The 18,974-nt window shown below is 39.6% G+C and overlaps 1 protein-coding gene across 6 annotated transcripts in view; it reads left to right on the top strand.

Annotated features, from left to right (window-relative positions):
• zfh2 (Zn finger homeodomain 2) overlaps positions 1-14,302 on the top strand; it is a 64,781-nt gene extending 50,479 nt beyond the window's left edge. For 3 of the 6 annotated variants that reach the window (XR_010436144.1, XR_010436143.1, XR_010436145.1), the window contains 7 exons: positions 2,304-3,782; positions 4,617-5,308; positions 5,372-5,518; positions 5,614-8,748; positions 10,627-11,399; positions 13,860-13,918; positions 13,981-14,302. Coding sequence is in view for 2 of the 6 variants with exons in the window: in XM_064681451.1 (XP_064537521.1) it covers positions 2,304-3,782; positions 4,617-5,308; positions 5,372-5,518; positions 5,614-8,748; positions 10,627-11,355 (6,182 nt within the window). In the remaining 4 variants the exon portion in view is untranslated. Of the gene's footprint in view, positions 1-2,303; positions 3,783-4,616; positions 5,309-5,371; positions 5,519-5,613; positions 8,749-9,145; positions 9,331-10,626; positions 11,400-11,457; positions 11,475-13,859; positions 13,919-13,980 lie in introns of those variants that run through there. The other 3 variants (XR_010436146.1, XM_064681452.1, XM_064681451.1) reach the window with 3 other exon arrangements.
• The last annotated feature ends 4,672 nt before the right edge of the window (positions 14,303-18,974 follow it).

The raw sequence follows: 18,974 nt of genomic DNA, 5'->3' as shown, positions 1-18,974 counted from the left end.
TCTTTCTTATTTTGCTTTGGTGTTGGCGGCGGTGGCAGGCTCAGGCTCAGGCTCCTCTCTGCCGATGATGAAGATGGTGCTGCTGCTAGCTGCTAACTGGTGGCTCTGTTCCTGTTGCTGTTGCCTCGTGACCGCTTCAGTGGTAACAGCTGCGCATGATTATAGCACAAACAACAACAACAACAAAGGCAGGAGCACAAGTAATACCCATGCACACATCAGTTTGGTTAGTTTCATTTCTCTCTCTCGCTCTCTCGCTCGCTCTCTCTCTCTCTCTCTCTCTGTCGGTCTCTTTTGGCCAAGTTCATTTTCCTCGTGCAGTCGGTCGTAGAGCCACAGAACGCCAATGGTCTTGATTTTCATTTTTTTTTTGTTGTCGGCTTTTTAATTTGATGCAATCAAGCTGTATGGAAATTGCTTTGAAATTGGTAATGGAATTTGAAATATATTCGCATTTGGTCGTCGTATCAACGCTCTGCACCCTTGCTTGCAATTAACTCTACGCAGCTGAGGCCAACACCAACGCAACACTAAGACCCATACTAAGACCCATACTAAACCCGATGCTGAGACCGGGATTGCGACCGTGGCAGACGGACAGGCCGCCGCGTCCCGGCCCAAACCAGGGCCAGGGACCGACCGTGTCTCTTCTTCTTCTCGCTTTCTGCTGCTGCTCATGACTTGTTCTGCGTCTCGCTTTTGTTGTGGTCGTTCCTATTATCAAAGGCATTGATTAGCCAAAGGGCTCTTACAGCATTATTAATCTGTACGTAAAAAGCACAACTGTGTGTGGTTCTGTTTCTGTATGCACACACACACACACACACACACAGGTCATTGACTATCGTTTGTTAGTCAGCATAACTTAAAGTACCAAAGCTTTCATGTACTTCTCATATCACTATCACACGCATTTTTAATTTATATTTATATATATTTATTTATTTTTAATATATTTAATTTTGAGTGTTTGACAGTAAAACTAAATAAGAATCAATAGATTATAGAGAAAGAGAATATTATTTAAAAAATAATTTGCTTGAAACTACATTTCCACGCAGTAAAGTGCATTTTCCGCAATCTTGAGTTTGCAATTTTTTAAATTTGTATAAAACTTCCACAACAAAATTTTGCACAGCTCTTTCAAAATGAGTTTAACGGCGATAAGATGATAAATAAAAGAAAAGAAAGTCAGTTGATCAACCCGTCAGTCAATCAATCACGCAGTTAGAACCAATAGGTTTATATGTATCTAAATATACAAGTATTTTCTACGAAGGCATATATGTATGTGCATATATGTATGTGTTATATATGTGCGTGTGTGTGTGCGTGTGTTTGTTAGTGTATGCACAGATATGTATATGTATTTAAGTATTTATGTATGCATGCCTATTTGTTTACTAATACAAAACGCAGCTCAAACTTTTTTGTCGATGTGCTGCACAATTTAAATAAAAAGAATTTTTACCAATTGCTCCTCTCCTCGATTCTCAAGAATTCAATTAGGCTCTGCAGTTTTTCTTGCCTAGCTAATAGTGTAATGTTTTATTTTTTTTTTTTTGGTATTTTTGTTGTTTTTGTTTTATTTTTTATGTATGTATGTTCAATTATATGTTTTTACATATATATTTACATATGTATGTATGTATGTATGTATGTTTGTTTTGTATGTATGTATGTATGTATGTATGTGTGTATGTATGTATGTATGTATGTATGTATGTATGTATGATTTTGTTGCTGTCTATATATGTACAATTCGAATAGAATAGAACTGAACGTTTACATTATGCAGTATACTACATTTCTTGTATATGCAGTAAATAGGAGGAACTACAGCTAAAATTTCAAGACTCTAGCTCTTATAGGTTCTGAGATCCTTACGTTTATACATACGGACAGACGGACGGACGGACGGACATGGCTAGATCGACTCGGCTATTGATGCTGATCAAGAATATATGTACTTTATGGGGTCGAAGATGCTTCCTTCTGCCTGTAACATACATTTGCAGAGATTCTACCCTCTTTACCCATTTTCAATGGGTTCAGGGTATAATGAGTACGAATTGAGCGGGGTGCTAGGTTTTGAATGTTCTTATTCCCTGAGTCTTAACATTAAATATAAAAATGTATTTATTTGTATACCAAAACTACCGGAAATATCAAAATTGAAAATTATGTTATATTATTTATTTTTTCATAAAAGTATTTAACACTTAGTTAACCCCCAAGGGGTACTATGTTTTCATTATTAAAATTATTACTGTTTCACAAATGGTTCACATGGTCAATTTCAGATCCAAGCCTTGACTGTGGACTTAACCTGGCAACGACAGCTGCCGTTGGAGCTGGCACGGAAGTCGGATACGGTGTGGCAAGTGCATCATCAACAGATGGCAATATATTTTCGCCCGCCTCTGTCTCCAGCTGCTCGACATCGTGCGGCAAAGCACAGCCACCAGTGGCATCTCCATTGCCAATAGCTGCTGCTGACCTGCAGTCAAGCGCGTCCACCACCGTTTTTAAGTGCAACCTGTGCGAATATTTTGTGCAATCTAAAAAGGACATAGAAGGTCACATCGAGACCCTGCACCCGACTGCGGAGAGCGATGACTATATCAGCATACCAACAAACACGGCGGCTCTGCAAGCTTTCCAGACGGCCGTTGCAGCCGCTGCTCTGGCTGCTGTCCATCGCTGCAATGCCAGTGGCACGCCCACATCGACAACCGCTGGGGCGGAGGCAGAGGGACGTGCCGGTGGCGACAGCGATTGTCCCATTGATATTAAGCGCGAGCGGCTGGAAGAAAGCGATGATCCAATGACGAACAGTGCCGCCGATGTTAGGGATAACAATAACGCCGACCTTGATCTGGAGAGCAATCGGAACAAGAGCAGGCTGTCGCCAAAAACTGAAACTGAAACTATGCCCCAGTCGGGTGTATCGTGCCCCCTCTGTCTGGAGAGCGGATATAGTGAGAAATCTTCCCTGGAAGCTCATCTGATGAGCGTGCACAATGTTACGCGAGATGGCCTCGCTAGGCTCCTGCAGCTGGTTAACCACAAGGCCTGGCGACCCTTAAAAACCCCGGAACCGGCAACAACTTCGGAAAGGGTGCTGCAGGAGAGCAAGTGTAATATTGTCAATGCCGAAGATTATGCATCCACATCCACATCCACACCCACCACCACCACATCATCATCATCATCAACAACAGCAACAACAACATCGAGCTGTTCCGCCGGGGCTATGCAGGGCATCTCATGCCAACAGTGCGACGCCAACTTTAAGCACGAGGAGCAGCTGCTGCAACATGCCCAACAAACGCAACATTATCCAGTGCAAAACGGCGAATACCATTGCCTGGCCGTTACACATGTTAGCCGTCCCTGCTTTATGACCTTTGCCAGCTTGCCGTCGATGATTGCCCACTTTAAGGACTCGCACATGAGCCTCGTGATCTCGGAGCGACACGTCTATAAGTACCGCTGCAAGCAGTGCTCGCTGGCGTTCAAGACACAGGAAAAGCTGACCGCACACATGCTCTATCACAGTATGCGGGACGCTACCAAATGCTCCCTTTGCCAGCGCAACTTCCGCAGCACTCAGGCCCTTCACAAGCATATGGAACAGTCGCATTCGGCCGAATGTACGGCTGTTATGGGCAGCAGTCCGCGGGACCTCTCGCCCAGCTTCAGTTCAAGCGAAATGGTGGAAAAGCCATCAACTGAGACAAATGTTTTTGACTTTTCCACAGCGCGTACAAATGAATCGGGTAAGTCAAAGGATTTCGACGATCCACACACGACAAAGACCCTCAAGATATATGTATATATATATACTTGGTACGAATTATACTAGAGTATGCCTCGTGTATCTAAGACAGAATTGAATCTGCACAGAAACAATTCTTGTGCTTTAAATTGGGATTCTCGTGTCTGGTTATCGTCACACGCCAACAGACTTCTCATGATTAATCTTCCTCCTACCTAATTAATTATGGGTGTAATCGGGTGTAATCGATTCTTCTATGTTGACTAGCAAATAAAACTTCTCTATCCCAACTAGACTAGCACCTTTATCAGTTCAATTCAGTTGAGGTTTCTCTGTGATGACTGTGATAAACGCGCATTATAGAGTATTCTGCTCGGCGTCTTCTCTTCCTCTAATAAAGTCATCGATTCTTAACTATTTAGCAAGTAGATAGTCTTAGTACATACTTTCTTCGTAGATTGTATTCGTTCTGTACTTCGCGAACCGTGTCCTATGGTACAAGACGGCGCCTCTCGCTCGGTTGTTGTAGTTTCCGCTGTTGTAGTTTTCGGTATCGAGATCATGGGATGGCTCTTGCGTGTTACATACATATGCCAAGAACAGTATACCCTTTTTACCCATTTCCAATAGATAGTCGCAAGCCGCAAGCTTATCGTCAGGCCAATACTAAGTATTAGAGTGCCCGTCGTAGCATTTATTCGAATTGCAATATAAGTATATATATTAGTCAAGTCCTTTGAATAGATCCATTATTTACCGCAGACGATTAATATGAAAAAGTCCTCCAGATCGCACCAATATGAATGAAATTTAAATTGGAAACTTCCCTTTTCAGTTGCCAAAACGACGAGCAAGTCTGTCAAGCAGTCGCCGCAGCGCTCTCGATCGCCGTTTCAATTCGAAACACAATCGAAGGATTTGCCGCATCAGCTTTCCGATCAGCTATCGCCAAACGCGCTCGATGATCCCTCAACTGAACAGCAGCACCACTTTGCCGCGCTGACCGCAGCATTGCTCAAACAGCAGCAGCAGCAGCAGCAGCAGCAGGAGGCAGATAATCAAATGGCCATGTCTCCGGGCGGAATGCATCAGCTTCAGGTGAAACCGCTTCAGCAGGGCCCCTTCGGCAGCATCAGCGGGAATCAGCAGTCATTTCACGGACTTCAAAGTATACAGAACTTGCAGCAAATTCAACAACAGCTGACCGCCGCTGCGGCTGCATCGGGAATGCCAATCAATCCGGTGGACATGCTCAATCTGATGCAGTTTCATCATTTGATGTCACTCAATTTTATGAATCTAGCACCTCCATTAATCTTTGGAGCCAACTCTTCCAGCGGAACAACCGCCGCAGCAGCAGCAGCGGCAGCAACCGGAGGGATCCAGAACAATGGCATTGCCCCAGCCACATCGATGTCTGGCGGCGGCACCACCTCGGTTGCATGTCTGTCGGAGCGGCAACAAAAATGCTCCGGCAGTGCAAGCGACAATATGATGCCACAGTCGAATGTAACTAACAATAGCCAGGTAAATCGAATCGAGAAATTCCCATCGAATCATATATGTAACCCACTCTCCACTATTTTACAGCAACAATTGAGCAGCAATCAGAAACGCGCACGCACCCGCATTACAGACGATCAGCTAAAGATTTTGCGGGCCCATTTCGACATTAATAACTCACCCAGCGAGGAGAGCATCATGGAAATGTCACAGAAAGCAAATCTACCAATGAAGGTACCACAACATCGAACTAGCTTAAACAAGAGCAGAGAAAATATGTGAATGAATATGAAAGGAATAACGAAATCATTTATTTTATATTCGCACAGGTTGTCAAGCATTGGTTCCGGAACACGTTGTTTAAAGAACGGCAGCGGAACAAAGACTCGCCATACAACTTTAATAATCCGCCATCAACTACGCTCAATCTGGAGGAGTACGAACGCACTGGCCAAACCAAGGTGACTCCCCTGCCGGACCCTGTCGCTGTCCCTCTCCCTTTACCTTTACCTTTACCTGCATTACCGCCAACAACAACAGCAGCAGCAACAGCAACAACTAACAATCAGGCAGCTGCGACTGCGGAGGCGGCATCGGCATCGACAAACTTAAGCGGCAACATATCGGACTATTTCAAGACGCAGGCTGACCACCTGATGAGGGATTCCAAGCCGGAGCCGGAGAATTTGGGCGTCTTGAGCTTGCCATTGGAGGTTCAGATAAAGGCCGAGCCGCAGGATGATAATTCGGCGAGTGACTATTCGTTTCATAAAAACCAACGCCAGCTACAACAGCAACAGGAGCAAGTATTTGAGTTTCTTAAACAACAACAGCAGGCGTCAGAGACGTCAGATCCGGTCCAACCAAACCCAAACGAGGACTTGATGCATGACACCGTCTCCTCGATGCAGGCAACTGGATCGTCTATGCACCACTATCAGAGCCAGCCACAGCATCAACAGCACCAACAGCAGCATCATCAGACCAATTGCTTTGAAACCAAGTCGGAAAGCGGCAGCTCTGATGTTCTGTCGCGGCCGCCAACACCAAATAGTGTTGCGGCCAACAATCTGTATAATAGCATGAACGATTTACTAAGTCAGCAGCTGGAGAATATCGGCAGCAACATGGGTCCGCCCAAGAAACTGCAAATCGCGGGTAAATCATTCGAGAAGCTATCAAGTGCCGGCTCCGTCTCCGTCTCCGCATCATTGCCTTCAGCAGCAGCGTCGTCAGCATGTGCCCAGTTGGAGAGCAACTCTTCGAACTCGTCGAATTCATCGTCGTCAACGTCCGGCGGAAAGCGCGCGAATCGGACACGCTTCACTGACTATCAAATTAAGGTGCTGCAAGAGTTTTTTGAGAACAATTCGTATCCAAAGGATAGCGACCTGGAGTATTTGAGCAAGCTGCTGCTGCTGTCGCCACGCGTGATTGTTGTCTGGTTTCAGAATGCACGGCAAAAGCAGCGCAAAATCTACGAGAATCAGCCAAACAATTCGCTGTACGAAAGCGAAGAGACCAAAAAGCAGAACATCAACTACGCGTGCAAGAAGTGCAACCTGGTCTTTCAGCGCTACTACGAGCTGATACGCCATCAGAAGAACCACTGCTTCAAGGAGGAGAACAACAAGAAGTCGGCTAAGGCACAAATCGCTGCCGCCCAAATAGCCCACAATCTAAGCTCAGAGGATTCAAATTCCTCTATGGACATCCATCATGCCGCCGGCGGGGCAGCGGCGGGTTTGGGTGGTTTGGCGCCACAAAATGTGGCAGCTGCCGTTGCTGTTGCCGCTGCTGCGGCAGCAGCCCATTCCGGCAATCAGCCGTTCGGGTCATCGCCCTCGCCGCAGCATCTGTTTAGCAAGGCCTCATCCCTAACCGATTTCAGTCCATCGACGACGCCAACACCACCGCAGCGGGAGCGCAGCAATAGTCTGGACCAGCAGAGATTGCCGAAATTTGAGTGTGACAAATGCGAAATGCAGTTCAATCAATTGGAACTATTGCGTGAGCATCAATTGATGCACCTAATGAGCCCGGCACTCTTTCCCGCTAGCCACCATCAGTCGTCCAATCAGTCGGAAACTGCCTACGGTCCCTTTGGCACCATATTACAAGGCTTGCAGCAGGCGGCCCAACAGCAGCAGCAGCAGCAGCAGCATCAGCAGCAGCAGCAAAATCAACAGCCGCCTCCGGCAAAGAAAAGGAAATGCTCCGAAAGCTCATCCAATGCAGATGCGGAGGCATCATCATCGATGGGAGAATTTGAGACTACACAAAAGAAATACGAGTTCCTATACCAATACTTTATGCAGCATGAAACCAATCCAGAGCTGAAGCAGCAGCAATTCCTAATTCAACAGCAGCAGCAGCAGCAGCAGGGAAACAACGAATCGGACCTGGAGCTGGAATTCTTGAGCAATTTCTATCAACAGAGCGAACTGAAGAAGGTCAGCAGCTATGATTTTTTACTACAATACTATCGTAAAAATGACGAGGACTCCTCGAAGCACCAGTCGTCATTTAGCTCGAGCAAAAAGCCAACCATTGAGTTCCTGCTGCAATATTATCAGCTAAACGAGTCGAAAAAGTTTTTTCAGTTAGCTGCCTCGCCCCAAACAACACCTGATGGCATCGCAGCAGAATCGCAGCCGTCGTCGCATCCGCCGAACGCGACGGCGGATGAAACAATCAAATTAATCGGCGGCAGGCAGGAGGAGCGTACACAACAACAACAACAACAACAAGAGCAGAAGGTTAAGCTAGAGCACGATTTGGAATACTATACCACCACCACCACCACCGGCTACGAAAATATCAAAGGAGATCATTCCAAAAACGGACTTAAACCGAAGAACAACGACCTTAGGGATGATCTACATAAGAAACTGAATAACAACCACATCGATATGAATGTGGGTCTAAACGAAGGGCAGCTTGCCTTTGACACAAAGGAAAACAAAATCGAGCAACAAATGGAAAACTTGCAAGTAGTGCCCAGTTCGTTCGGATCCATGGATGATGCAGTTGTTGTTAATGGGGCGGCAAGGGAGAGATCACCTTTCCGTGGCGGCAGCAGCAGCAGCGAAATCATACGAAAAGCCAGCGATAACGAGAAACCTCAGTATTTTCAAAATCTGGAAGACTTTCTCGACGCAACTATGATTGAAAATAATTCCCAAATGTTAACATTCAATGACGACGACGATAATCTAAGCCCAAAGGTCGAGAATGTCGCCGCTGGCGCCGCCGCTGGCGCCGTCAAAGCAAACGATTGCCTGCCCTTGGACTCGACGGTGCAGTTGAGCGCTCCTTCCAAGCAAAACAAGCGGCTGCGAACCACGATACTTCCAGATCAATTGAACTTCCTGTACGAGTGCTACCAAACCGAGTCCAATCCCAGCCGCAAAATGCTCGAGGAGATATCCAAGAAAGTAAATCTTAAAAAACGCGTCGTACAAGTAAGTTGCAAATTGTCTCTCCTTCAAAATACATATGTACATATATACCATATGCATAAGGTTACTCTCAGGCTGATAGTTTGACCTTTAGTCTATGTGAAAGACAATTAATATGAGCAGCCAGCTTGGAGGGGGACACTTACCTTTTCAATATTATCATTTGATTCGGGTCATTTCTCCTAGTCTGTCATACATATATTTGCACGATCCAGTAGTATTAGTAGTATTAGTGTTGGGTAACCCGCATCGTATCTCGCATTAAACATCTTAACAGAACTTCGGCAAACCGAAGAAATGTGTTTTCTATTAAATTTAGTTTATGTTTTTATGATTTATACACATTTTGTTTTAATTTATATTATTGTTTTTATTATTTTTCTTTGTTTGTTTAATTTAGTGAAAGACAGTTAGTTACTCGCACCGTTACCCAACAGTCAACCAGATATAGATGTCGACAAGACCACAACAAAATATCGGACTCTATTTGGGAAATTTTAGCATTTCATCGATATCGATATCATGTCCCTAGACAGCTGACGATGGTAATTCGCTAAAGCAAAAACAAATGAATCGCGTATGCAGGTAATATTTGAATGAAACGAATACATCGTAAAGGTAAAAACCCTATCCCTATCCCTATTAAGCGTAGGCCATTAACTGTCTATTAATGTGTAGGAAATAAAAACTACTTAAGTTAGTAACTATTTCTAAGCTCATTGATTAACGTATGATCCATTGCGTTAATCGCTTTATACCCATTGAAAATGGGCTTGCTTTAGCATTAAAAATATTATATATATTGTTAAAAAAGTTAGTTCCCTGAACTGGAATCGAACCTGAAAAGAAAACCTAGATCAAATAGCATTTGTAGTTCTATTTGTGTATGCATGCGAGCTCATGTACATATGCGTACAAAAGTTTTTTCCCTTTGCACTTGCGTGGCTAGGCCACGTGGCTTGCCGATATACATACATATGTACATATGTATAACCACGCGTCTTCTTAAATAACTTCAGCAGTAGATCTTATCGTGCTACAGAATGTTCCTATAGCTGCAATTAATTTATTTATTTAATTTGTAGCTATGGTAAAATAAAAGTGTATACTATTCTAGAAGCTACAAGTAAAATTTGTGACTACCAGCTACGAATTGCTCAAACATCGGGATGTTATTTCGAAACGGGGCAAGTTATCTTGTATCGTTAACAAATTCGTACTGCGCGGGCACTAGGAAGACCTATTTCAAGTCTCTAGCTCGGATAGGTTCTCAGATCCTTGCGTTCATACTTACGGACGGACGGACGGATCGACTGGGCTATTGATGCTGATCAGGAATATATATACTTTATGGGGTCGAAGAGGCTTCCTGCTGCCTGTAACATACATTTGCACAAAACTATCATACCCTTTTTACCTATTTTTAAGGTATACAAATATCTGATCATCAAACTGTTGACATTTTTCGAACGTGCATTTGTTAACTTTTATTAATTGATTTTCTATTTTTTAATTATTTCTTCCAAAAAAAAAATTTCTTGATCTAAATCTGAGCGTTTTTTTACATTGTTGGGTGATGTTCGATTTTCGAAAAAAGATCTTCTTTGAATTCAATTTCTATATTCACCCTGGAATATAGAAGAACGTATCTCTATGAAATTTTAGAAAATGTATTCGAAAAGCCAGCCTAGGACTTGGGATCACAATTAAAATATAAGATATTTTTGAAAACTAGAAAACGTATAGAAATTTGTTGGCGATTTTCTAAAATTGAGGAATCTCTTGATCTATTTGGGGGGGGGATGCGCATACACGCATACACAATTAAAATTCGTACTAAACGCCCGTAAATAATTGGATGCTTTCGCATTGGGCTTTCAGGTTTGGTTTCAAAATTCACGGGCCAAAGATAAAAAGTCAAGGAATCAGCGCCAATACGCACACATTTCGGATGACAACAACAGCTTCGACGGATCCAGCGGCAAGGAGGCTGGCAACAACAGCAACAGCAACAACAGCAAGACCCAAGAGGCACTGGCAGCTGCCACCTCTGCCGCGGAGGCCGATCTGCAGGACTGTCAATTATGCCAGGTGCCGCAGGTGAACATGCAGAAGCACGCATTCAGTGTGGAGCACATCTGCAAAATGAAAGAGCTGCTCGAGCAGACCAGCGAGCTGTATGCCCACAGCAATGCCAGCGGCAGCGATGACAACGATTGCCGCGACGACCGCGAGAGGCGATTCTATAGCCTCTCCAAGGCGTTCCTCCTCCAGCATATGGTGTCCAATGCCGGCAGCGGCAGCGGCAGCATCAGCATGGCGCCCTCAGCTGGCACTGAGCCTCGCCTGCTGGCAACGACGACGACGGCAACGGGGCCAACTGCTGGGTCTGATGACTCCGGGAACAACGATCCCAGTGCTGGTGCTCGTCGACACTTGGCCGGCGATATTGCTGTCTCTGTCAACAACGATAGCGACGAGTTGCCGGAGCCGGGCAGAAAGAGCGCATCCTCCGGCGGCGGCGGCGGCAGTCGGGAGCTAATGCAACAGCTATTCAATCGCAATCACATCACGGGTAAGAATTGCGAACTCCTCCGTCTAGTATTTTGATATGATGAATGTGTGTAAACGTTTGGATCAGCAGCCCGGCGGCGGTATGATTAGTACTATATTATTTGAATTCAATTTTATATATATATATATATGTTTTAGTTATATGATTTCGTCGTGTTGTTCTTGTGTTGTTTACAGTATGATTTGATGTACACAATTAATACAAACAATAATTGTTATTCAGACTCGCGTTTCCAGTATGTTTTTTCTTCATTTACATACATAACATACTTGCATTGCATCACATGCAACTCATTAACTAAATATTAAGGACTGTCCACTAAGATACGTATGTATTAGTAGTTAACCATTGTACATTCTTCATATGTACATGTCTGTATGTAAAACAAGACATGTCTGATGTACCATACTATACAGATATAGATATAGATATAGATATAGATATAGCTATAGATAAAGCACTCTAGCATTCGCAAAACCTAATGTCAAAGACTAAACGAAATTTGATTTTAAACAATAATTAAGTACTATACTATATTGATTAGTGTAATAATTAACATATGCCTCGCAACATTTATTCATAACCGATATGATATATACCATATATATATATATATGTATATATATATGTATGTGACTTGATTGCCACACAACTGAAAAGTAAATAAGATTAGGCGACTCGAATCTTCCAATTAACACTCAACACTTCAAGTGTTCTAGCTTACGTATAACATTCAATTCAATTAATGAAACAACTAATTAATCAAATTAATACGTACATATACGTATGTATGTATATATGCAATGAACTCTTGCGCTATACGACCTTAGCCTTATTCTAATTCAAATTCCAATTTAAATTCATTTATATATCTTCTGCTAATGTATGTATATATACGCATATTTACAATCCTTTTTGCGGAACGCTCATACTTGTTGTACTTGGCTTTGTACGTAAAATCCACCCATTTGATATTTTTTTGCAACAGGACATTCTGATTTTTCCTCTCTTGCGAATGGAATCCTATTCCTATACTTCAGTCTTCTTCAGTCTCTTATTAAACACACACACAGGTTCAGTTTTAAGCTATATGTCTATATATATCCGACTGACTAATTTACTGACTTACGGATCCGTCATCAACACGCAGCCAAAAAAATAATATTTTCACAGCTCGGAAAACTCCTCCTGAACCATTCAAAATTACCACAACTATCCGGCCTGCACTTTAATCCTAGAATTCCGATCGTTTTTAATAGCTGTCCCATTAAGAAAACATACCTGATGTTGATCCTGTAAATAGTAATCGTGTCGTGTTCAATTTAGTATCCGAGACTTTAAACTTGAATATAGCTTCTTCTATGTCATACGAAGATCCAATCCAAATGGTAATTGGACATTTCCTAGACATTCCTTGACAACCTTTTAGAATCTCCATTTGGGATATACAAAATATCGTTTCTTTAAAACAGGGAATTGAATTGAAATTTATTGAAATAATTATTTTATTTAAAACAGAGCTGAATTCTCATTAATTAACTTTCATTTAAAAATTTGCTCATAACTAATCAGTTCCGAATTTTTTTTTGGTAAAAGTTATTAGTTAGAAAATTTGACATCATTTTATTTGAAGAGTCGAGAATAAAAGTTAAGTCATAATATCGTTTGAACCACGGATATATATAATCAATGTTTAGATATGTCATAGCTTTATATAAGATCTAGGGTTCTATATATCTAAATGCAAGATTTCTTCGTTAAAGTTTCAAGTTTCAAGCCATATATAAAGTATTTTCGGTCCCTGCTAGAGCTCGAATTTATTAGAATATAAGAGACTATTTCAGGGGGCTTTTTGTCGTATAAAGCAGCATTTCGTTCCAATTATACATACATATAGTACATATTAAATCTTGCTGATCGATAGCTTAAGTAGCGCATACCTCAAATGAAAAACAATGTTTTGCTTGAGTGTATTTATGTAATACACATACATTTTATTACAAATCCGATTATTTTATTTTTAAAAGTCTGTACAAAACAAATAAAACATTATTTGACTAAAATTTTACTCAATTATTCTTTATATTTATTTTTAATTTTTGTTTTTGTTTTTGCTTTTGTTGCATTTGTATACCCTGTACCTGCTTAAAATGGGATAAAGACAATTATTATGCAAATGCATGTAACAAGAGAAGATGTCTCCGAAAACAAAATTGGGACATATATTGTTAATCGGGGGGAACACTACTCTAACACGATAATATGTATATGTCTGTCCGTCCGTAGACACTCGCACTAATATTGTATTATTGAGGTTCTTAAGCCTAACAGTATTTATACATACCTCCCTCTCCTGGAGAGGGATACACGTTTGTATTGGATATTCTTCATGTACGAATGTGTTTTTGGGCCAATTCTATGTTGGGTACAGGGTATCTGCTAGTCGTTCTCTCGTGATTCTCTTTTATAAACGGATATCTTTTCCCTCATCCCATCTATGCATTCTTGGCTATGAAGTAGTAAACAAATTTTTTAACAGTTATAGGTGGCAAATAATTTGGAGTCCTTTAAAACTGGGCGACTCTCGGCCGACGACGGGTAAGTTAGATAATGTCGCACATACACTTATGTATTACATGATGCCCCTACTCTCATTACAGATTTTATCCTAATTGCATTGACTTCCCTATTATCACTTGACGTAACCATGCCATGGAATCGAAGGGCCACAACATCGAGGACAAGGAGAAAAATGCACACATAAAAAATAACAATGCAAAAGAATAACAAGAAAGTTTTAGAACATATGCGTATACTTGCATAAACATAATAAGATATATTTACATACATACTATGAAAACTTGAAAGTTCCTATTTTAAAGAAATTTAATGCATGACATTTCATGTGGCTAAATATATACATAAACTATGTATAAGTAAATTAACAGAAACAAGATTAATAATTTAATAAGAATTACAAACTATACGGAAGTGTTCCTAACTATTCAAAATATATGTAGCAATAATGTTAACAAAATTATATCAAAAACAAAAACAAAAACAAAAACACAAATGAATGAGCAAAATGATAAAAATGCATGAGATACGAAATAATCAGATGAAGTCCGTGTAGCTAAGGCAGTTCTCCCTCTACCTTATCTGTTTTTGAGTAAGGATTAGTCTACTAAATACTTAATTGTCCTTTCGCAAAATATGAATATACCCTCTAGTTTATACATACATACATACAAACATATGTACGCAACTGGGAGGGAATAATAGTCTCTCCAGGTCTTGTGTGTAGGATGAGAACCTTCGAATTAGAGAGATGCAAACTGAGTTCCTAGCATTGTATTGCTTTATGCCTTTATTTTCTATTTAAATATTACTAATTAATTATGTTGAAAATACAACAATACAACAAAAATACATATAGTAAACTCAGATTTAAGTTTATAGTATATATAGTATATATATAGTTTCGGCGCGCCGAGAATTGCATACACCTTCCAACATGGGTTGGCTTTTGATCTGATCCCAAACAAAGCTCAATAATCAATGATCCATCGCTGTCCAACATTTTTATTTCACATATGCGTTACATCAGCTTGGAAAGTGTATGTGCATCAACGTATCAGATAACTGATTGATGTATATGTAAAACATATTTTTGAAAATGTGCCAATGTTTTACTTTGCCATGCATGCTTACATATGTGTACGTACACAAAGAAATGGTCAGCATATATACATACGATATATATATGTATATATATTCATGTACTTGACTCTCTCTTGACTCTAAGACACAGACATTTATATATGTATCTATAATTAAAATTGTTTGTCCTGACTGACTGATTGATTTTAGGAGTGTTTGGAAAGCAGTTGAATGAACGTTTTTAGTGTATCCTCCGATCGGCTTTAAACCCGCTTTTTTTGCGCTAAGACCAGTGTGACCTTAGAGGTCGAAAGTTATTTGAATTTAACTTTAATCCATACTTATCAATCATATTTAGCTTGGATAATTAAAACTCATAAAAGTCGTGTCTAAGAAGATAAGAATGGGTTTAGGGTAATTTTTAAATCCCGGGCAAAAGCAGGCAATTTCTTCTACTGCGTATAGCTGATAAAAGCTTCTAATATGTATAAAGTTATTTATGCACATTCATGAATTTCTTAGAATATCCTTTTGCTTTAAGGAATCTCAGCCCCCGTTCACATCTATATTCCTGAACTTTTTCCACAGCCCCGTCGATATAACCATGTCTATTCTATATTCCTCCATTTCATATCATATTCCTATCCCTGTCTTCGCTGGGGCAAGAATTTAGCGACAAAGTAAAAACTGTTGAGCAATGGAAGAAGAAGAGCATTCCTTGCGAAAATCTCATCAAAATATAGATAGTTGAGTCCTGGTTACAATAAATATTAAATAAAAAGGACTATACAAAGGACTATACTAAAGAGATATATGATATGAAGGGGGGATGAGGCAACATAAATTTCCAAAATTTCTGATTAACTTATGATTTATAAGCTAATCGACTGCAGATACCTAATAATATTCAATATATTCTTATTAACGGACATCAGCATATCGACAGGACATAAACTCATTAAATAGCTTCTCCTGAGTCTCTCCTAACGTATCTAAAAGGGGTTTTGGTTTCACTTTATGAGGATTTATTTTTTTTTTTTGTTTTTTTTTAATTAGTTTAAAGGATGTAAGACATTTCTGCGTTTATTTCAAATCGATAAAATGTACATTTCAGTTAATAACTCTTCTGAGTAGTAAATTTTGTAGATCTCAAAGATCAGATTCTCTCAGCCCGCCCACCTAATCAGGTGAAGCAGGTGTGCAGGTTTCTCAGGCGACAAAACTATTTCACAATTATGCTAATTATAGTTTTTTAAGTTGTTCATTTTTGTTATAAAAGGCTTCCATTACAGCGAGTCGAGCGTCTGGTGTCAAAGCTCACCTGCTGAATATAATACCGTTATGTGTAAACCAACAAGAACATCTCCACACATATGTAGATACATATTCAAATTCAAATTCACATTCAGCATAAATATAAACAGATATATCTCTCTCTAGCAAAAGACTGGCAATTTCATTTTCTTACCACAATTATTTAACAGACATTTTTAAACAATTTGTAATATCGTATAAGAGCAAATTTATCTGGATATATATATATAGTATAGTATGTGTTTACTTATGTCGTATTTTACTATTATATTTTGCTATTTTACTATTGGATATATTCGAAATGCTGCAACTCAAGATACTCTAGATTGTTCGTTATAAACAAATAACTAATTTGTCACTAAGCATAAATTCTATTTTTGTTACTTACACAATGTTTTTTTATCTTGGGTCAGTTTATACAATAACAATACAAAAATAAAAAATTACTAAGGACAGACATGAACTCTGAAATATGTATAGAACTAACATATATATATATATATATATATATAAATATATATATATGCTGGAATAAAAGCAAGCGAAACACTTGCAATTAATTGTAATAAGAACAAACTTTAATTAAAAGTTCCTATAGTATTAAATATAACAAATTCTTAGCCTCTAAGAAAGCACACACATACATGCAGTATAATATATCACATATACCATATATATATATATAGAAATGCATATATATATAGACAGGTATATTATGTTTAAGGTGGTGCACGTAAAATATGAAAGAACTCAAAACAAAAAAGAAACCTCGCAGCAAATTCAATTAGTTGTAATGTTAAATACACCAAATTTACATGCATATACATACATATGTATTTATACGTATATACATATACATTTATATATATGTGTATGTATAACTATATATGCATAACTATTTGCTTTCGCCCATACTTAAATACATAAGTCGTTTGTAATAATACCGAAAAAAACAAACACACACACACACACATAGTGACTCCCATATATAATAATACTTGGATGATTAAGTCCTATAGATCTATTGAATAAAGACACGCACACATTCCGTAAATTGATTGGTAGGCATATGACATATCACTATATCTGATAAGTGCTTATGGATCTGCTTGCCCCACACACACACACACACACAAACACAGACCCACATGCATAATTTCCAATGATAACGGTAGAACGAACAGTCTGCATTGAGAGACATAACAATATGCGGCGGTAATATTTATATTATTTCTCTCTCTCTCTCTCTCTCTATATATATATATGTATAGAAATGCATATGAGTTTAACGGAAAGATGTTTGTATATATGCATGTATGTATGTATGTATGTAAAAATGCATGCACGAACATCGATGAATGGATTGGCAATTAAATAATGGTAAATTGAGTAGCCAAACCACCCAAAATAATTACCTGTATTTTAACATGCATACATATAATTTCCCTCGACGCGCACACATACAAGCATATGCATCTACATACGTACATTCTTGTAAGTGTAGGTACAGATTACACAATATTCATAATGTTAATCAGAGTTGCTGCAATAATTGCATAGAATTTACAAATTAAAAATACATATTTATAAAGTTCCTATAAAAATATAATAAATGGCAAAAGATGTGCAGATATTATAAAATTATAAATAAAACCATGCGAAAATGTACACACCATTGTTCTTATTTCTTTCTAATCTGTTTTGTCCAATTAGGCAATTGATATACCTTAACATTAAAAAATTCCGAAAATATGTGTTTTTCACAGCTTTGGACTAAGTGCAATGAAGAGTACTAAAAAAGAAGAAGAGAGTAAAAAAAAACAGCCGTCCCTCCTCCCTCTATGGTTCCTAGATGACCGATATATCCTTGGTTTTACCATACCTACATATAGTCCTGGTGAACCAATAGTTCCAAATCCCAACAAAATTCTCTTAAAAACTATCAACTATTAAATTAGGGTTTAAAAATTAACGGTCGCAAAATCCCCATTGCACTGTGTCCGGCCGTTGGCTCACATTTTTAAATCAAAATTCTGCTGAAATACCAGGCGAACAGAAATGAACAGCAGGTAGATGCACAAAAAAATGTATGTAAAAAAATTCATTGCATACCCACAAGGGAAAAATGATGACTGGCAAGTATATTAACAGTCCGCTGTTAATTAGCAGCTGCAGCTGTTATTTAACATGCCACTGTTATGCAGCTGTTATTTAACATGCCACTGTTATGCAGCTGTCAGTTAACATACCACTGTTACCAGTTGCTGCTATGAGGGGGCGTGAGATTTGAACGGAAATTTGGCAAAAATACCAGGCCAACAGAAATGCGCAGCAGGTAAACAAACTAAACATTTTACGAATGAAAAATTTTATTGCATACCCGAACGGGACGTGCGGAGGAGCAGCCGAGTGGCAGATTTCAACGAAAATTCGGCTGAAGTACCAGGCGAACAGAAATGCCCAGTAGGCAGGCGAACTAAAATTTATTTTTAATGAAAAATTGCATTGCATACCCACAATGTTGCTATGTAAAAGGGGTACTGAAAGCAAAAGAAGCATACATATTTCTGGACCGTTTTCATGCGCATTCTGCAGGGATTCGGTCCTCTAGGTTCACCAAGACTATATCAATGGTATGGTATGACCAAGGATATGTGGTTCAACTGGGAACCGTCGATAG

This window comes from Drosophila montana, unplaced genomic scaffold (genome assembly GCF_035044405.1).
Source record: "Drosophila montana isolate Dmon_TW-CO22-7 unplaced genomic scaffold, ASM3504440v1 contig_2397_1, whole genome shotgun sequence".
NCBI classification, from domain to species: Eukaryota; Metazoa; Arthropoda; class Insecta; order Diptera; family Drosophilidae; genus Drosophila; species Drosophila montana.
This window is presented reverse-complemented; position numbering and strand designations above follow the sequence as displayed.